At 38.4% G+C, this 20,614-nt stretch overlaps 2 protein-coding genes and 1 long non-coding RNA gene across 5 annotated transcripts; all 3 read left to right on the top strand.

The window, feature by feature from the left end:
• The first annotated feature begins 837 nt into the window (after positions 1-837).
• LOC103833904 (protein SPA1-RELATED 2) lies at positions 838-6,111 on the top strand. Of its 2 annotated transcripts, none has more exons than XM_009109949.3 (8): positions 838-1,117; positions 1,312-2,681; positions 3,163-3,320; positions 3,694-4,465; positions 4,557-4,703; positions 4,854-5,171; positions 5,251-5,310; positions 5,560-6,111. In XM_009109949.3, exons 2-8 carry the CDS (start codon positions 1,323-1,325, stop codon positions 5,749-5,751), a joined length of 3,006 nt encoding a protein of 1,001 aa, XP_009108197.1. In that variant the 5' UTR covers positions 838-1,117; positions 1,312-1,322; the 3' UTR covers positions 5,752-6,111. The 2 variants fall into 2 exon arrangements, with proteins under 2 accessions (XP_009108197.1, XP_033135126.1); XM_033279235.1 differs by having other exon boundaries at positions 867-1,117; positions 1,309-2,681.
• A 2,610-nt stretch (positions 6,112-8,721) lies between these two features.
• On the top strand, positions 8,722-11,556 carry LOC103833903 (elongation factor Ts, mitochondrial). Of its 2 annotated transcripts, none has more exons than XM_009109947.3 (9): positions 8,722-8,968; positions 9,346-9,668; positions 9,742-9,914; positions 10,042-10,131; positions 10,262-10,436; positions 10,551-10,735; positions 10,815-10,940; positions 11,009-11,097; positions 11,195-11,556. In XM_009109947.3, the coding sequence occupies exons 2-9, from the start codon at positions 9,359-9,361 to the stop codon at positions 11,232-11,234; spliced, it is 1,188 nt and encodes a 395-aa protein (XP_009108195.1). In that variant the 5' UTR covers positions 8,722-8,968; positions 9,346-9,358; the 3' UTR covers positions 11,235-11,556. The 2 variants fall into 2 exon arrangements, with proteins under 2 accessions (XP_009108195.1, XP_009108196.1); XM_009109948.3 differs by having other exon boundaries at positions 8,835-8,968; positions 9,325-9,668.
• Positions 11,557-12,703: 1,147 nt separating this feature from the next.
• LOC117128003 lies at positions 12,704-14,335 on the top strand. The gene is made up of 2 exons (XR_004451074.1): positions 12,704-13,431; positions 13,867-14,335. It is a non-coding gene; the product is annotated as an uncharacterized LOC117128003 (long non-coding RNA).
• Positions 14,336-20,614: the final 6,279 nt, after the last annotated feature.

Raw genomic sequence — 20,614 nt, 5'->3', positions numbered from 1 at the left:
AATAATTCTGCACTTTATAAATGTGAATCAAATCTAATATGGATTTATGATCAGTGATAGACCTTGTTCGGAATATCAATATATTTCATTGAGAAACAACGAAAAGATACAGATGCTCCTATCATAAATGCGATTAAGCGTTTTACTTGAGATTTGTATTTGTCACGTTTTTTTATCAGCGTAAAACAATCAATTTGAGTTAATAAGCAAATCATAGAGTTCAATTTTGCATCTACGGCTTTGTGAGATGAGATATTATGGGTTGGAAATTGCCATAAATACCACATTCATAGTATCAGTTTTCATGTATACACTAATCACTTTTACCTAATGAAGGGTAGAAGACACTTATACTCTTAGGATTAACTAATCTAGATTTAGAGTTTAGAATTGAGGGGTGGGTAAGGTAGGGTTTTTGGAGTATGAAATTTAGTATTCTAATAAATATATAAATAAATACTTTAAAAAAATTTTAAAAATAATTTCAAACATAATTTTCGATTTTCAAAAGTTCGAATTTGAAAAAGTATAATTCAAAAAACATTAAAATTTTTTTTTTATTTATTTAAATAATAATTCATTATATATATAGAGAGAATAAGTGTATAAAAGTCTTTTGCTACTTAATGAAAAAAATATTTTTGAAAAAATATTTTTAATGGTGGTAAAGATGAAAAATGGTAATATGTAAGTGATAAACATGAAATTTCTCCAAAATGGTTTCTAAATTTTGTTAAAACTAAAAAAAACTGGAAAGAAAGATAAGAATAATGACAGATTACTGTAAACATTGAGAAACTAAAAGGGCCGATAGGGATAAGAAAAAACACTGCCTCCCCCCCTGGCCTCCCCTCTAGTCTATTACTTTTAAGAGTTAAAATACTTTATCTGTGTGGTGTTCGAATCTGTCGCTTACTAAAAAACAGTCAAATACATTAAAAATATCCGTTTTTCCAGATTTCATCTCCTTCCCTTCTCCTCTCCTCTCCCACCGCCTCATTGCTATCTTCTACCTCCCCTCCCCCCGATTTTACGTCGGTGGATCTTCGTTCGTCAATGATTGGCTTCTCGCCGATTCGATTCTCGCGGCTCGTTCTTGTTCTTAATCATCTCTAAGGTAGTTTTCTCACGCTTTATTTATGGAATCAATAGAAGCCAATCTTCAATTCCACCTTTCTTATTTTGTTTACTGGATGATTGTGGATTCAAATAGCTTATTCGAATGCATATTTTAAATTGATTATTGGCTTTCTATGTTTGATAACCTTCTCAGTAGTTATTTTGTTTAATGGATTTTTTTTTATATAACAGTAAAATAGTGAATGATGGATGAAAGCTCAGTGAGTAGCAGCATCAACGAAGCCGAAGCTGCTCACATCCAATTCAAAAACGGCCAGCAATCTCTTAAACCGGATGAAATCCAGGAAACCAAGCAAGTTCAAGCTGAGGTTCAGAGGGATGATCCCGGTTCTCCTGACAGCTCCTTTGGCGTGATAGCTGATTTTCTAGACGGTAAGAATGTGAATGAGACAGAGAATGAACCATGTTCTAGCCGGCAGGACGCCAATGATGACGACGACGACGTGGTTGAGGAGTTGACTGTTAAAACTTGTCAAGGATCGAGCATGGCCATAGTTGGTAGTTCAAGTAGTAGAGCTAGGTTAGAGATCAATCGCACTCAGTTTCTGCCTAGTAGCACTTCTATGGAAGGTGACAAAGTAATAACAAGTATCTTGAGAAATGCAGGCAAGACCTCAACTGGTGATGATGTTGAACGAAACCCTGTACCGGTAGAGGCATTGGCCCATGGAGGCATCAAGACGAAGATGTTGTCGCAGTCTGGTTTCTCTCAGTTTTTTGTTAAGAAAACGTTGAAGGGAAAGGGTGTCACTTTCAGAGGACCGCCGCCTAATAGATCCAAAGCTAGTAATGTGGATCAACAGTCTGTAGCTAGCCCTTTAGTAATATCGAACAATACTCCAGCGAAGGTTTCGGGCAACACTCCTTTGGCGGTGGAGGCTTGTGATGTTTTGCCTTTAAAAGGCGGTAATCCATCTTCTTGTACTTCTAATCCTTCAGATAGTGGTTGTGGAGGTGAAGGCTTAAGTCTGAGAGATTGGTTGAAGTCAGAGCGTCAGGAAGTTATTAAAGCTGAATGTTTTCGTATCTTTAGGCAGATCGTGGAGCGTGTGGATGATTCTCATTCCCAAGGAGTTGTTTTATCTGACCTTCGGCCATCTTTGTTTAAAATTCTCAAGGAAAACGAGGTCAAGTATGTTGGTTCAGGTTTTCAGCGAGAGTCTTCTGACAGCAACGTGAACAAAAATACTTTAAGTCAGCCCGAGAAACCTCTGGTTAGAAGGCGGTTAGGAGATTCAGGATTTGCTTCTAGTCCCGGCGTCCCTGCAAAGAGGCAGAAGTCAAGTGGACCAAGCTCTAGACAGTGGCCTATGTTTCAACGAGCCGGCGGCAACCTCAATATCCAAACTGAAAATGATGTTGGCGCAACACAGGAGCTTCATCTAAGATCGAGTCATCCTCAGTGTAGTCCATCTGCCCGTTCGTTTACGTCAATGAGTGAGCAGTTGGAGGAGAAATGGTATGCAAGTCCTGAGGAGCTCAGGGGCGAGACTCGTTCAGTCTCTGCAAACATCTATAGTTTGGGTATCCTTCTTTTCGAGGTATGTGGAAGTTTTTATTAATTTCACTTGAGGGATGACATTTTTATTGTAGCTTTTTGCCTACAATTGTAAATATTTTTCATTCTTGAATTGAAATTTTTGAAACCGCATTGCCCCTTAATTTGACATACTAGTATGAGCTTTCATGAGATAATGTTTTGTATAAGCTGGGCGGTAGCATGAGTTGGTCATGTTCGGTATCTCTAATTATACTTCTATTTGCAAGAAGTAAAGCTTTTTGTATACGTGTTACGACTCCAGTTTGCATTTAATTAATGTTACATGTTCACGACACTGTTGCCTGAATAACGAGTGAAAAATTATGGATTATCGCATAGGTTTAGATAGTGTTGCATGTTTTTAGTCGACATTATAGTTGACTTCTAGGCTCTTAGGTTAATGTTTTGATTCGTCTGTTGCTTGGTCAAGCGAATGATTCTAGTTGACATTCTAATATGGGGTTTTTTTTTTTTGCGCTCAGCTGCTTAGTCAATTTCAAAGTGAAAGAGCTCGTGAGGCTGCAATGTCTGATATCCGTCACCGGATTCTCCCGCCCAAATTTCTGTCAGAGAATCCAAAGGAAGCTGGGTTCTGTCTCTGGTTACTTCATCCAGAGCCTTCATGCCGACCATCAACCAGGCAATGCAAATTCTTTCGCTGCATTAATTTTCAAGTAATAAAAAAGCATGTTATCGAACTTTTGTATGCTTGATTCTGTAGAAGGTTAAGGCCATGTTTCCAACTGGGGTTACTGGAAGATAGTCTAGTTGGTCATTCATTATACATGAAATGTAAATGTGCACCAAACTTGGAGGTGTTCTCCTGTCTGTAAACACAGGAAGATATTCTCGTTAATAATTTCAGATAGAATTATTTGGTTATACTCGGAATAATATAGTCTTTCTTGTATACGAGCTCCCCTTATGTGTTGATAAGCTCCTTCCTGTCATTTTGAATTGATTCGATATCATGAGTTGGATTAATTTCTAAACTTTTGTAAGTTCTGTATCAGGGATATCTTGCAGTCTGAAGTGGTTAATGGAATACCAGATTTATATGCTGAAGGTTTGTCTTTAGCTATTGAACAAGAGGACACAGAGTCTGAACTGTTACAGCATTTCCTCGTTTTGTCCCAAGAGCAAAGGCAGAAGCATGCTGGAAAGTTGATGGGAGAAATTGTGTCCTTAGAAGCAGATATTGAAGAAATTGTGAAGAGACGTTGTGCCATAAGTCCTCTGTCTGTGGGAGAAGCTTCTAGCTCATCGCTTGCTTCAAGTGTACCTGAAATGAGACTGGTCACGAACATCAGACAGCTTGAAACTGCTTATTTCGGAGCAAGGATAGATGTTCATCTTCCTGAAGCACGTTATAGGTTACGCCCGGATAGAGATCTGCTAAGAAACCGTGATGAGAATGTTATATCAGAACAAGAAAATAGTGAGACCTGGAGCTCAGATGATCGCGTTGGAGCGTTCTTTGATGGATTATGCAAATATGCTCGATATAGCAAGTTTGAAACACGAGGTGTTCTGAGGACAGGGGAGTTGAACAACACTTCAAATGTGATTTGTTCTCTGGGTTTTGATCGAGACGAAGATTATTTTGCTACGGCTGGTGTTTCAAAGAAAATCAAGATATTCGAGTTCAATTCCCTATTCAACGAATCTGTGGACATTCACTATCCAGCCGTAGAAATGTCAAATAGATCAAAGCTTAGCGGCGTTTGCTGGAACAACTATATCAGGAACTACTTAGCTTCCTCTGATTATGATGGTATCATCAAGGTAATCTGAACCATTTAAAGTGTTATTTGGGTTGATTATCTCTTGATATTCCTATTATCTAATGAATTCAAGTGTATTATCATGGATCCAGTTATGGGATGTGACAACAGGACAGGCCATTTCACATTTCATAGAGCACGAGAAGCGGGCATGGTCTGTTGATTTCTCTGAAGCGTGTCCGACAAAATTAGCCAGTGGAAGCGATGATTGTTCTGTGAAGCTGTGGAACATCAACGAGGCATGCTCTTCTTTACCTCGACATGCATAGGCACATCATACTGCATATTTATAAATGAACAAACAGCACGTGGGGTTACTCTGTTAATGTTGTTACATCTATCTATTCAGCTTTATAGCTAATAGGCAATCTTCTTACTTGAATGTGCAGAGGAACTGCTTAGGAACGATCAGGAACATTGCAAACGTTTGTTGTGTGCAATTTTCTCCACAGTCCTCTCATCTGCTAGCCTTTGGATCATCAGATTTCAGAACATACTGCTACGATACACGGAATTTAAGAACTCCGTGGTGCATACTGTCAGGACACAACAAAGCAGTTAGCTACGCGAAATTCTTGGATAGCGAAACCCTTGTCACAGCATCAACTGATAACACGTTAAAGCTTTGGGATCTTAAGAAAACTACTCACGGTGGGCTCTCCACAAATGCTTGCGGCTTAACTTTTGGTGGCCATACAAACGAGAAGGTAGCTAATGCTGTACGCTTTATGTTAATCCTTATAATGTTCTTTGTGGTTGATTTGTCATCTTCCTGTCTGTTTTCAGAACTTTGTTGGTTTGTCTACTGCCGATGGATATATAGCTTGTGGCTCTGAGACAAATGAGGTATGATCTAAAACTTGGGAGATTCCTACAGAATTTTTGTCCCAAATTATAGATACATGTTGATAGTTTGATACATCAACTTAATCATTAGCTCCAGAGTTTATTTATTCCTTATGCAGATAGAGTTCCATGTGAATGGAGGAATTAATCTGTTGCTTTTGACATTAGTAAAATAATTTCATATTTTATCTTATTAGTGATCTCTGTGACTAAAACAAATGGTGTTCCTTGTTTTTTTCCGTTGCTAAGGTTTATGCATATCACCGGTCTCTTCCAATGCCCATTACCGCGTACAAGTTTGGTTCGATTGATCCTATATCAGGAAAGGAGATTGAGGAAGACAACAACCTATTTGTTTCAAGCGTTTGCTGGAGAAAAAGATCAAATATGGTTGTTTCAGCTAGCTCAAATGGGTCTATCAAAGTTCTTCAGCTGGTTTGAAATCATTACATACAGAAGAAGCCTAAAGCCCCCTTGGTATAGGGTAAAACAAAGAACCATCAACCCAAGACTCGGACAAAACAATCGTACTACTGAGTTTGTGAAGAAGGTTGAGATGATGAACAACACAGAAGAGATATGACCAGTAGTTCAATCTTATGTACAGTGTTGGTTAGTAGCTGCGGTTTGGGTAGTAATACAGGTGATGAGGATACGTAGTAAGGTAAGACCTTTTCTTGGTGGTGTTGCTAAGTTTGTTTATTTATTTATTTGCCCTCCTATGGTTATGATACCAGATCTCACTTTTGTTATGTAAATTTGCCTTCCTATAGAGTATTATACTCTTTTGTTTTTGATGTATATATACATACATACAGTAGTTTTTTTTTTTTTTTTTTTTGTCATCTATTAGATTAATAAAAGGTTCAAACAGAGTTTTACACACAAAGTCAGCAAAGGTATACAACCTTTCTGAAATCATAAGCCGGCGTAGAAACAAGATACTACCCAGAAACAAGGACTGAAGCAAACACTTACCCCCAAGAAACTAACTTAAACTAAGGAGAACAAGATAACTAAGCGCCAAAGGAGAATAACCATACAATCAAGGAAGGCGAAGCAACCAGCGTTAGAAGCAGGATTGATCGAGAAAGCGTAGCAGGCCTATATTATTGGGGTTGAAGGAGAAACCACGAACAAACACCACACTTACCATTGCTTCACCTCAAAGAAGCCAAAGAATCATCAAATTCCAACCCGAGCAGCCAATGAAGATGCATGTTTGGCAATCGACTACTCCAAGACCTCACGCAATTGAGCATAAGCTCCACAGCCCCTTACCAAGTAATCCGGAAGAACCCGTAGGTTGCAGACCAAGGGACAGCACAACTTCATAACACTTGCACTTCACCCACTGAAATCTAAATGAACGACCGAGTGAAAACGGCGAAACGAAAGATAACCACAAGACAGTCATCATACGCTCCAAGGATGATAGCTTCTATCCGGAGACCACAGAGAAGAACCTAACCGCAGACCCGAGAGAAGACACCATCCACACTTGCCGCAGACCACACAAACTCCCAAGCGCTTAAGAAATCTTTGATGCACTAACGAAAGGGCAGAGCTGGAGAAACTAGCACAACGCACCACCATTGACCACCTGAAAACGAGACACCAGGATCGATGGAAGAATTACAACCCCACATCAGAGCCGGCTAAACCTGCCACCGCGCACCAGAAAAAAATTTCGAAACTAGCAGACCCCCCCAAGCAATCCGGTAGAAACACAGACACACGCTCTCACAACAAAGCCTTTCACAAGCAACCACAGCCTCAAACTAGTCTAAATAAAGATAACTTCACCATACTATAAACGTCAAAGAAAAGGTTGCAAACAGGAAAAAATCAAGACAAGACGAGGCCCATGAACTTCACCGGTGTCGGACCACTACCAACAGGCCAACGACCACCTCACCGAAGCCAATCGCTACCTCAGACCGCCGATTCTCCAATCCAGCGAGAGCGAACAAAGATCTGACCAAATAACCACACAAAACATCTCTTTGAAGCCAGATCGCAACCCAAACCTTCAACGTCGCAAGTCCAAAGTGGAGATCCGCCAAGCTAAGAAGAAAAAAATTAGAACCGCTTCCGACGGTGGCAAGAGACGCCAACCGCCGGAGCAACAAAGATGAACGACGACGGCGCCTTTTGCTTCGAGAGAGAAAGGGACTAGGTTTTTTTTTTTCATACATACAGTAGTTGATATGAGCTTTTATCCTAAAGATGAATCTCATCCACCACTAAACGAAAGGATCTTTATTTTAAATTTTAATATATGAAAGGCAGTTCGAAAAAAAAAAACTAAAAGATGTTCAAAATTATTATTTTTGATTCTAAAGAATTTTTTTCTTCTTTTCGTAAATGACTTTTCTTGCGAATTTTGCTCAGTTTCATTGCATCTGGTGTTAGTACTGTCAAAAGTACAAGACTCAAGGGTAAATATATACAAATCTTTGTGTCTGTTTTAAGGTCTCTTGCTCGCTGAAGAAGGTGCTCCATCTTCTTGGTTATGACCTTGTCTTTGGTATCTAAAGATTCTTTACTTTCTGCAACACAAAATGAATAACAAAATGGAAAATCCAGACTTTTTATCAAATCTTATTAGTGATGGCATAAAATCAGAGTGATATGGTTCATAATGGACCAGCTGTGGTCTATTGAAGGTAACCAGGACCACCTTTCGAATTTTGAGATTTCAAGTGAACGTACAAAACTTGGCTAATTTTACCATAGGCGATATGATATGTGAAACTAGTAATCATTATCTAGTTGAAAGGTTCTATCTAGGGGTGGGCACAAGGCAAGTACTTGCCAATTCTTGGTTACTTGCTACTTGACTTGCCTTACCTTATCCGAATAATTTTTTTTACGACTTGATACTTGACTTGCTTGAAACAAGTACTTGTTTTATCAAGTACTTGGAAAAAAAATTTGATACTTGCAAGTAATTTGCTTTGTCTTGTTACTTGCTAAACCAAGTAATTGTCTCTTGATTACATAAAAAAAACACATTCTAAATTTTTAATTTCCAAAAGTCACATAAATTTTCAAGTAAATAGACAAAAATGAAAATAAGCGTTCAAAATATTGAAAGACCATATAAAACTCAATGTTCCTCTATTTTGTTCCTCCATTTTATTTCGATGTTCCAAAATATTTTTACAAGTAACAAGTATTATTTAGCAAGTAACAAGTATTTTATAGAACGAGTAATAAGTAACGAGTAACGAGGCAAGTACCAAAAAATAAAACGATACTTAAAACTTGCCTTCTCCTTGCAAGTAATAAATTTTTTTGACTTATTACTTACTTTGCTAACGGCAAGTACTCAATTTTTCAAGACGAATCAAGTCACAAGTATAAGGCGAGTATCGAGTAATGATCTCCAGCCCTAGTTCTATCCATGCCCAAGAACACACTCTATTATCGAAGAAAAACAAAATAAAGAAAGTTAAAGTGTCTGAATGGGCCATGTAATCGGCCCATATACATTTCAAGTTAGAACCCTTTCCAAATATTACAAAACCCATCGCCGTCGTCTCCTCCGTTATCAAACAATCCATCCCTCATCGCCGTGTACGCTCCATTTCTTGAGCTATTCTATGATCTCGATCTCTTTCTAGTAACGCAAAGAACACAACTTTTACACTCGGTGAGTCTCCGTCTATACTCTTAGATGCTCTGCAATGAAAATGACAATTTTACTCTTCGCTTCTCGCTTTAGCGGTATACCTATCGAACGGTTCTTGTTTTCTCCATATCCTTAAAAAAGCTCTATGAATCATTTCTAGATTTTGGATTTTCGAAATCAACTAGTCAAGCAAACCTCTTGGTATAAGTGAAACAGTTGGAAGAAGCTTCTGTTTCATATGACATACTTTAAGTCTTTAACTTTTGTCCGAGTTTCATTTTGATTCGGTGAGAGTAGTTGCAGATTCTTGGAATATTTTTTCTTTTTTTAATTAGAGTTGTCACAAACGTTTACTGATGTTTCATTTTCCTGATTAGTTTTGGTTATAAATCCATCAGGTTCTTGCGAAAAATGGCGTTTGCTAGGGCAGCGAGACGACCCCTTGGAGTCTTTGTTTATAGTGCTAGTCGTAGGTTCGGTTGTGGAAATGAGTACTCTACTACTGTGGCAAGCAAATGGGAAAGTCTGTCTCAGTACAGGAGCTCTGTACCTTCTGGATACGCTAACCCTGTTCGTGGGTTCGCGAACTTCATGAGGAGTTTTAGTTCGGAGGCGCCTGCTGTAGTTGACCAGATGAGCCTCATCAAGCAACTGAGGCAAAGAACTAGTGCTCCTATTAAGGATGTTAAGGCTTCTCTTGTTGAATGTAACTGGGACATTGGTAAGCATTGCTTGCTGCACCTTTCTTTCTGTTTCGTGTGCTCTCAAATGGGTGTTTTCGATTTTTGGCACAGAGGCTGCTCAGAAGGATTTGAGGAAGAGAGGAAAAGTACTGGCTTCTAAAAAGTCGTCACGGACAGCTGCAGAGGGTATGCTTGCGGTTGCCCAAAACGAAGGAAAGGTTGCTGTTATCGAACTGAACTGTGAGACAGACTTTGTTGCTAGGAACGACATCTTCCAGTACTTGGTTAGTGCCATTAGCTATTTCACTTGGGTTGCTTTATTGTTACTGTACTGACTATTCAATCTTCTGAATAAAGTGAGCATTACGTTTGTTTTTAACTGCTGCTCTTATAAAATCAACATGTTTGCAGGCTTTAGCTATGGCAAAGCGTGCTTTACTGGTTGAAAACAGTTCTCAGCAAGTTCCTGGTGTCTTCCCCTTTGGCCCTGAGCTTTTTGAGGTCAGTTGTTCAATGTACTCACTTGTTCTCTCTTGTATCCTTAACATCCTGCCCCCATGTTATATATCTTATGTCCTTCGCAATCTGGAAATATTGATATCAAATGTTCACATCTAATGCCGCCATTCAGGAGTTGAAGCTCAATCTCGACCATCCAAAAGTGAACGGCGAAACCACAGTTTCTAACGCTGCTACAGAAGTAGCGGCAATTATGGGAGAGAACGTCAAGTTTAGGAGAGGTTTCTTAATGTCAAAATCTTCAGCAGGTGTCCTCTCTGCATATCTCCACACAAGTCCCCAACCAGGTACCAAAACAAACTGTTAACATGTAGTTAGTTTCCTTGTCGTTCGTTACTAATCTCTTTTTTCATGGTTCATCTCTTAACTTTTGATTTTTATGGTATCAAAAATCTTTATAGGGTTGGGTCGTCTAGCTGGGATTGTATCTCTGGAAGTAGAAGGTGGAAACACGCAGCTAGAGGCTGTTCAACGTGTAGGCTCGGAACTGGCTATGCATGTTGTAGCAGCAAAGCCTTTATTTTTAAGCAAAGACCTTGTTTCTTCTGAAGCATTAGCAAACGAACGGGAGATTCTCAAGTCTCAGGTCAACCTTCACTTCATTGAGCTGTAGTTTGCAGACAGACATTACATAACATGAGTTTCAAAAACTGTCTTATTAACAGGCGGAGAGCACAGCCAAGTCTCAGATGGCTGTGGAGAAGATGGTGGAAGGCCGTCTCCGTAAATATTTCGAAGATGTTGCTCTGATGGAGCAAAAGTTCATTGTGAACGATTCTATTAACATAAAGGTATGTGCATTACTTGTTGAATGGTGAAGGCTATGAAATTTTCTTAAAAAATCTGTGATATTGCACAGACGCTGGTGGATAATCTATCCAAGGAGGTGGGTTCTCCTGTGAAGGTTGTGGATTTTCTGAGAGTTGAGGTTGGGGAAGGAATCGAAAGGTAAATTAATAATAAAATGGCCTGTGTATATGTATTGGCTTTATGCATAAAAGATTAGTGGCTAATGAACATGTATTATATTTTTGTTTTTTGAAAGGCTTGAAGCATCTGATGAACCGGTTGCTCAAACTGCTTGAAGATGATGCTTGTGGAGATGGTGTTTAGACTCAGAGACTCTTTGTTTGGTTCAAGTACCGATCACTCACCATGTGGTTTTTATGCCAGCTTTTAGATTACAGAGAGTGTGAGGCTTTCCTTTTCCCATGTTTTGTTGTTTTAAAAATGTGAGTTTGCCATACAATATCCCAATAAGATTGTGATTCTGCACATCGCTTCTTCACTCTTTGCCTACTATGGAAGCTTTGTGACAAAAGCATGTCTTGTTGAGTTTTCTTACAAAAGTCCATTATACAAAAACCTTTACTTCTCTCTCCACTTACTGTATACTTTAGTTTGGTTCTTTTGGTTTTCATATATGAATTGTTTTGAGTTTTAATGAAATTTAGTTCGTCTTGATCGCTTTGGGAAATTTTGGATAATTAGGTTAAATATTGGATTATTTGAATATTTCAGATTAAAATTTTGAATAATTAGATATAAATAATTTAGAATATTTCAGATATAATTTTTCTTTTGGGTAATATTAAATATAAATATTTAATTTATAAATAATAATTTTAGATAGTTGATTGTTTTAAAAATTTAATATACAATAATATTTTTAAATATAGAAACTGAATTTATATGTTTGCAAACAAATTTGAATTTACGTATTTAAATTTTATTCGGTTTTTACTCAAACTCCTGGGTATTTTGATATTTTTTGTATAAAGATATATGAACAGTTCAGAATTCAGAATTGTTCAGTTCAATACCCTTTTAGCTCGACTTGATTAGCTTCTTTTACTTTCGAGCAGTGTTTTGAAATCTGATCCAGACCCGCGGTTGAACCGGTAAACTCGGTGACCCAAAAAAATTCGGTTTGGGTTTTTCAGAAAATTCAGTATTTAGAAACACGCAAAACCCGCAAAAACCCACTAATACCCGAGATCCGATACCAGTTGAACCACCAGTTGAACCAATAAATAACTTTTTTTTTTTTTTTTTTAGATTTTAGATTATGTTTTATATTCTAAAATTTCAATTAAGAAGTTATGTGCTGACAGAAAAAATTAGATTTTTTCTATTTCAGTTTTATATTTGTGATTTTTGGATTTTAATGAAGATTTTACTATGCCACTTGAAGAAAATGCAGTGAACGATGGTAGAGAACCAAAGTTAGTTGATGTGATTTGGTGTTTGTTTATTTCTGTTATTGATAATTTATTACAATGATTTTTTTACTTTTGGTTTATTTTGAATTTGAAGTTTAATTTATTATTCACGTTAGACATTTAAATATTAATGAATTTTATATCTTGATTTTTTTAAATGTCATAACTCTTACTTCGTTACAGAAAATTTTAAATAGTCTAAACTATCTTTTGATATGTTGTATGTCAAATGAAAATCAAAATATAAAAACTAAAGTTAAGTATTTTGAATTTTCTAAATACTTTTTAAACATAAAATATATACATATCCAAACTATTATTTTATGTTTTAGAAAACATTTAAAAAATATTAACTTTAGTTTTATATATTTATTTTCATAGTTAATAAATTATTATATAGTAAAATTAATTCATTTATTAATCTGCGGTTCACGTGCGGTCAAATCAGTGACCCAGCGACCCGGTAAGTCGTCCGGTTCAGTGTCCGGGTCGGGTTTAAAAACATTGCTTTCGAGTATTATGCCAATATCTACCACTTACCTTACGGAATGTACTAAGCGAATAGCGACTATGTTTGATTGTTTAATTTTAAGGTACATTGAGTGGTTCAAAATTTTTTTATTGATTTAATGTACTAAATGACTCACTAATTAATGTACTTATGTTTGATTGTTCAATTTGAAGGTACATTGAGCCGTTTAAAGATTTTTGTTTTTGATAATTCAATGATGATGAAACCAGTCACTGGTAAAACAAGTCTTTTTCACTACTAATTTATAATAACATAATGAAAACCCTAGTTCCCTTTCTTTCAAGTCAAGGTCGCCGCCGCATCTCAGTTTCGTCTCTGCTCTGGCGGTTGGCTTTGCCGCAGCCGTCGGGAGCAGCCCCCTCCGTTTCTTTTATGTCATTGGGGTTGTATCTCGTTTTTATGTCTCCTCTGAAGGTTTTGGCTGGTATCGTCAAATCTGAGTGAGAGATTCTATTGGGTGCGATCTCGTCGTTGTTCTCTGTGCTTAAGGGCGTTCTCCTTGGCGTTCAGTGTCGCTGAGGCTCGATGGTAAGATCCGGGTTGAATCTCTGTTTTTTGTAGCCTCAGTGCAGCAGCTAATGTCTCCGGATGGTTTCCTTGTTTGGGGTTTAGTATAGGATGTGGTTTAGCTGAGGTCTGGTGAGTCAGGTTTCGATTGGCGTAACTTATGCAGACTCGGGTCTTTGATTTGGTTCGCAGCGGATGTGCTTGCGGGTTCAGATATGTGGTTATATGTTAAGTCAAATCTGCTTAGTTGCTTTCCAGTTGTGTTCCCTGATGTTGCTGTCTCAGCTGTCTCATATCCTTTGACTTCTTATCAGTGTCTTTGTCTATCTCATATAAGTTGTTGTCGAGCTCTTGTATCTTTAGTCTTGATTGTTTTGCGCCAAGGGAGTAAGTGCTTGGTGGGTGTAACTTAGCAGTCATTTTTCTAGGGGTAAGGTTTCCAGTGGTTGCTTGCAGTTTGGTTCTTCTCTCGTGAGTGATTCTGGAGAAGTTCGGTTTGGCAAGACTTTAGATTTGTGGTGTTTGGGTGAGCTTCTTTCTTTGGTTTTCAGAAGTATATGTATCCAAGGTGCATGGACTGAGCAGCGGTTCCTCTTGTCAAGTTATGAAGCCTCCGGTATGTGGTCTTATTGGTTGGCGTGCGAGGCAGCAACGATAAGTCTGGTTTGCAGAAGTGGAGATTACTGGGTGGCAGGCTATAGGTAGCAGCGGTAATTTCCGATCATTGGTCTTTTCTTAGTTCTAATGTCTGCTAGGTTTTCTATTTTGGCTCATGCATAGATGAACTTGTTATGTGTCTCTAGTGTCTATTAGATTTCATGTGTATTTTCTTTAGTCATTCCGGTGTAGTTTTAAGTCGTCCGATATGGATTCTAGTCGCTGTTTTTTATGGACTTTTGGTTCTGGGGCTATTTGTTTCTGCCGCAAGCTTTTGCATGAATATTGGTATTTCGATTATAAATAAATTTTAGAGTGATTTAGGTAGATAACCAAAATGCATAAGTTATTTGGGAGGTAGGACAACACCTTCCTAATTTGGGTGGTCGGTCATAGATGGCAAAGTGAATTTACGGACTTCTCCTGCTTCGTCTATCTGGTAGGATACATAGGGAGCAGAGACTAGTTGATGCAATCGTAGGCATATGTAGGAGAGCAGCTGTCAGGTGTCACCGAAAAAGACAGTTTATCTTATCCAGTTTCCAACTTGCACTTCGTTTCAAACAAAAAGCGCTTTACTAGCGCGTGAGATGAACTAATAATTGATTATCATAACCTGAACACAACTATTGTTACATCTGAGCAGTTGTTTAAAATGTGGGCAAGATCTCAAAATTATATGATTTTAAAAGTGATCTCTATCATAACTAATTTCATAGATTCAAAATAATTCAACAACGAAATGAGGAACTTGAGATATAACAGAACACATTTTATAGATACAGAAATTTTGATCAAATACGATTTCCACATGTACGTACTATCTAGACAACACCGTAATAAGGATTAAATCCAAATATATTACAACAATATTAAAAACACAATTATCTGGAACAACAAAGACAGACCGATTGGATGACAATATAACAAGTAATACAAACAAGCATAAAGTAGCTACTTTTTCAGAGCATAAACGAGGACAGCAGCTGCGACAAGGAATCCTCCCCAGGAGGAGACCACGAATCTACGAAATTTCTTGTGAGAGTCATTAACGTTCTGTTTGAGAAGCTCTTCAAGCGCCTTCAGAAACTCGATCCTTGGTCCGGTGATACGAGAAACCTCCAAAGCGGCGACCTGAGCATTAGCCTTATCCAATGCTTCCCGCAGCGCGTTTATATCGTGTGTTTGACGCCGCATCTTGTCACGAGCTTCAAGTAAACTTCGCTTCTGCCAGAGACATTGTCGTTCTTTGTCGATCCAAACAACAAACCCGTGAGCTTCGCACTTGAAGTAGCGCCTTCCTGGGTTATCATTGGACCATGATATGCAAGCAATTGTCGATTGCGAGCAGTGACACATAGGACCTTGGGTTGTGGAATTATTAGAAGATGATTCCGACGATGAATACTGAGTCGACGCCATTGAAAGTATTCTCTGTGAAGGAAAGAGATTTGAGAAAATAATGTCTTCTGTTAATTAAAGTGAAAAATATTGCGTGGTGTAAATGTAGACGACATGGCTCCACAAGTCTCCTAAAAAACTCGAAACACGTAGACCAAACCGCACAGAAACTGTAATTCCGATTGAGTTATAAACCGGGGTCGAACTGACGAAATCCAATCAATTAAAATGTACCAGAACCGAGATAATCCCAATCAAACCGATTGAATCGTCCGTGTTACGCTCTTCATATAATCATATAATATTGGAGTGTGTCAGAGATATTTTGTTAGCTCATATAGGGTATCATCACCCTAGAATAGCTTCTCGGCCGCATTAAATGCTTGGGTTATCTGGAAATGGTAAACTAACCATGGTTAGATCACTTCTTCTTGCTATAAATGGAGACTACCAGTTAAGGACTTTTAGTGAACAAACAGAAAATCCAGATTTCGCAGAAATCTTCCGGGTACAAACAAGAAGTTCCAGGTTTGTCTCTCTCTCTCTTATTCTTTTGTCATTTATTACTATTTTATAGTTATCGAACGGTTGGAATAAATACACATAAGTTTCGAAACCCTAAATCAGAATCTAACTTATGATCTGCAGATGGCAAGAGTCGTTATGCTCGTCCAAGGTCTTTGGTCTAAATCTGCTGCTGGGGTTTGGACTTTCGAAGAGGACTCGGGATTTCGTGGAGATACCATAATGATAACCGGGACCGATTCTTTCGAGGGGCTTGTTGAGATGATCCGTATCAGGCTTTGCCTTGGAATCTTAACACCAGTGGCTCTAACTTACCAGCTCCCTGAGTGGATGCGCCTGCCTGAAGCTTCGAGAACGCCTCCAATCAATCTCACATGCGACAAGGATGTTGAGATATTAGCTAGCGTGAGAGAGTACATGACAGAACCAGTGGTATACGTAACTAGCGGTCCTGAGCCAGTTGCCAAATACCAGTTTCTCTGTCGCTACCCTTTCACTATCGGTGAGAAAACCTACCTTGAAGAAGGGGTTACCGAGGAACAACATCGTCAAGCTATCAGAGGTTTGTGGATCCTTTTAGTTTTTTTCAAACCTTTATACCTTATTTTTGTGTCCAAGGTGTTAACATCTGATTATTGTTTTAAACGTGCAAGATTTGGTTGGAGCCCATCCGATAGTGTGTAGCAAACACCTCTTGGAAATTATGTTCAACGAGCCACAACTTCTCGTCGTTTTCCGTGTGGCCCTCGAGATAGAAATGGTGTACTCTATCCCCAGTGAAGATGATGATCCTCCTGTTTACTATCACCGTCTCACTGTGGATGACATCATCGAGACGCAACCAGGCTTTCCCTTATCCCCTGATGATCCAGCGAACTATGGTGCAGACGATGAAGGTATTTAAATTTTCCCTCATATTATAGAAGTTGCTATGTTGTTAATGTAATAATAAACCAGATTACTAAGAAGAAACCGATAAGGGATGTGTTTAAATATTAAATAGGCTTTGATTAATATGACTAATAACATCTTGTTTGTTTTAGATATATGTATATTCGCATCAAATATATATAGTTAATTGTGGTCTTATATGGGGAACCGATGACAATCGAGGAGTATGACAGAGCCTTTCAAACTCACCAAGGCCCGCCTCCCGTTCACCAATCTACAGCTTTAGGAGTTCAGCCTCAGGGGGTGCTTCCGAGCCTTCCTCCGGTTTGGGAAGAGACAAATGAGATGTCGGAAGATGAACTGACTTACGAGGTGTATGTGCACCCAACTCCTCCTCATGTCAATGGAACTGTAGGTCATCCTATTGGACAGAATAGGAGGGTCAGTGCTTTACCTCCGCCAACGCTCATAATTATCACCGATAACGATAATGAATCATACACCGGATCCTCCGATGGAATAAACGAGAATGAGAACATCATTACTCTGTCTCCAACCTCACCATTGGCTCCTATCATACCGGACGCCACCAACAACCGTGCAAATGTTGGAAACGGTGAGTTTTTTATTTTCTTGTATTACAAGTAATCTGTAATATTAGCTTAAACCCTAAGAGCTGACTAAATGTTTTGTCTCGTTGAACCAGGAGGTACCCCAGCCGAGAGTTACATGGTTACCCCTCCACCGGCTGCTGACGTCGAAGCTATTGCGACCGATATCTCTAACACTCGCATCAATGAACCATGTCTCAATCTCAGCCTTGGAGTTGGTAGCGCTAGTAACATTGCTCGTGTTGATTCGGTGAACGACGTTGATTCCTCTTCCGATGCCGAGGATGTTAGCGGTGTGTTGGGTCCCGACTTTTAAATAATAACTATCAATAAGCTGCATGTTGTCTTTTTGTGTAAAATACCGTACGGGGTGTAACGTTTTCTCTTTGTGAACCAATGATGCAAAAAATGGTGAAACGGCTAAGTGTAACGACCTTTTGTAATGTGAAATATCAATATCAATGTAAAATATGTTTTAAGTATCCAACTGGCTGTTTACTAAATATCAACAAATTTGTAGGGAACCAAACAATCGGATATGATCATCTTTATCAAGGAAGGGTATTTAGCAGTAGGGACGATTTCAAACACCATATGGCACTTTATGCTTTGCGACACAAATTCAGATTCAGACACACTCGTTCCTCGCCCAACAGGATGGTGCTTTGTTGTGTCAGTTTAAAGTGCATGTGGCGAGTTCATGCCATTAAGTTGAAGAATGTGGAAAACTTTGAAATTCGCCGTGTTCAACTACAACATACATGTTCAATAGATGAAAGAGCTGGTAATTTTTAATAACTACCATAGATCAATATAACAAAAATGAACTTACGTACGCATAAGAGTTATACATGGGACAACACAATATAGATATAAAACCAGTTATAATCCAATAATGCTTGATTTTTTAAAATACAAGATTATGATGAGCCTTGTCACAAAGTTATATGTAAAATGTTACTATTTGCAACTGAATCTTTGTAATTTCTCCAGGATACGAAGAGCAGGCTACACATGGTGTGATAGGAGAATTGATGAGAGCAAGGTTCGTTGAAAATGGAATGGGACCAAGTCCAAATGAGATAGTTCAAGTTATGCTGGGTGATCACAATGTGAGAATTTCTTATTGGAAGGCATGGAGATCAAGGGAGGTGGCTAAAGAAAACGCAAAAGGATCTTCAGGGAGTTCTTATAATTTGCTTCCTGATTATTTAAATAGACTTGTTCTTGCAAATCCAGGCACACTGGCAGATATTCATACTGAAAACGATCCAACCATTGGTGATAGATTCAAATACATGTTCCTCGCATTTGGTGCATCTATTAGTGGGCTTAAACACATGCGCAATGTCATCATTGTAGATGGAGCACACTTAAGGGGTAAATTTGCCGGTTGCTTACTAACAGCTTCAGCACAAGATGGTAACTACCAAGTGTTTCCCTTGGCAATTGGTATTGTAGACAGTGAAAACGACAAAGCTTGGGAGTGGTTCTTTACAATGCTTCTACAATTTGTCCCTAACTCTGAAACTCTTGTCTTCATTTTAGATATACACTCTTCAATTTACTATGGAATTGCAAAGGTACTTACCTAGCAGATCCAACTTACTTCTACTGAACAAATATTATTAAGAAAATATATATATGCTAACTATTTTGATATGACCAGGTATACCCAACTGCTAAACATTGTGCATGCATCTTGCACCTGAAACGCAACATCCGCACATATTTCAAAAACAAACATCTTGGGTTCCTGGTAGGGAAGGCAGCTAGGGCGTTTTGTCTTGCAGAATTCTACAGCGCTTTCAATGAAATAAAGACCATTAATCCCTCATGCGCTGACTACCTGATAAGTATCGGTTTTGATCATTGGGCTAGATCTCATTTTCAAGGAAATCGCTACAACATTATGACAAGCAATGTGGCTGAGTCTTGGAATGCTGTACTTCGCGAGGCAAGGGAGTACCCTGTGTTGTCTATGATAGAATTTATTCGTTCAAAACTGATGACATGGTTTGCGGAACGTCGCAATGTTATCAGCGAAGGAAGTGGCCGTTTGACCCCACGGGTTCTACAGATACTTGAAGGAAACTTCGAGCAGAGTGGGGGATTTTTTGTTAGCCGGATCACCGCATTAGAGTTTGATGTGAAAGACAAGAATGGAATTTCATTCCACGTAAACCTCTCAACTAATTCGTGTAGTTGTTTTGCATTCCAGTCGCTCAAGATTCCATGCTCACATGCCATAGCAGCTGCTATAAAAGAAAAAATCAGTGTCGAATCTCTTGTGTCTGAGTTCTACAATTTGGAGAAGCTTTAGTCTGCATATACAGAAGCTGTATACCCCATTTGTGATGCGGCTGGAGATATTGAATTAAACGTGGAAGAGCAGTGTGGAAATGTGACAATATTCCCTCCTGCAACTCGAAGACCACCAGGAAGACCTCGTAAAAACCGGATCTTGTCTACTGGTGAAATAAGGGTAGGTTATATACTAACTAATAACACTTTTTTGCGAGAAGCATCATAATTTTTTTTTTCCGTGCAGATGAAAACACCAAGAAAGAGACATCTATGTGGTCGATGCAAGAAATCCGGACACAACCGAGCAACATGGAAGGTTGCAATATAAAAAAAAATTATAAGTTAAAAATGGTATATCTCGGATGATGAAGGTGTTTGAATGAATGGGGGATAAATGGAAAAATAAGTTATAGAATAACTACCACTTTGTAATATACTTCCCATGGTATGTATGAGGCAGGAATATTGTAATGCCCGAGATTGTAAGATAAATAACAATGTATTGTTTAATAACATCTAATAGTGGGTAAGGTATTGTCATAAATCCAGTATTCACTACACTTCTAATTTTGCATTTGTATATCCGGTTATAGCAAACAAAACTATTTGCATAACGAAGCACATATAAGGGACGAAAATGGAGAAATGATTTCTAAGGTTTTTATATAGTAACCTGAATTAATTTGGGGTGAACAAACCCAAAAAAGAACCATATAACTAACCGTATAAAACACTACTTAACCGATATCCTAAACCTAAACAACACGAAATCCAAATCCTAACCCAAACAACACTAAACCGAACCAAACAGT

The sequence above is a fragment of the Brassica rapa genome, chromosome A09 (assembly GCF_000309985.2).
Source record: "Brassica rapa cultivar Chiifu-401-42 chromosome A09, CAAS_Brap_v3.01, whole genome shotgun sequence".
NCBI classification, from domain to species: domain Eukaryota; kingdom Viridiplantae; phylum Streptophyta; class Magnoliopsida; order Brassicales; family Brassicaceae; genus Brassica; species Brassica rapa.
The sequence above is the reverse complement of the archived record's forward strand: the minus strand, read 5'-3'. Positions and strand labels throughout refer to the sequence as shown.

Bases quoted from the DNA above. Each gene is read 5' to 3' on its own strand.
- LOC103833904 (XM_009109949.3), top strand. From the start codon at position 1,323: ATGATGGATGAAAGCTCAGTGAGTAGCAGCATCAACGAAGCCGAAGCT. The intron at 4,466-4,556 runs GTAATCTGAACC...TCATGGATCCAG, and splicing joins ATTATGATGGTATCATCAAG to TTATGGGATGTGACAACAGG. The intron at 4,704-4,853 runs GCATGCTCTTCT...TTGAATGTGCAG, and splicing joins AGCTGTGGAACATCAACGAG to AGGAACTGCTTAGGAACGAT.
- LOC103833903 (XM_009109947.3), top strand. From the start codon at position 9,359: ATGGCGTTTGCTAGGGCAGCGAGACGACCCCTTGGAGTCTTTGTTTAT. The intron at 10,437-10,550 runs GTACCAAAACAA...AAATCTTTATAG, and splicing joins CCACACAAGTCCCCAACCAG to GGTTGGGTCGTCTAGCTGGG. The intron at 10,941-11,008 runs GTATGTGCATTA...GATATTGCACAG, and splicing joins ACGATTCTATTAACATAAAG to ACGCTGGTGGATAATCTATC.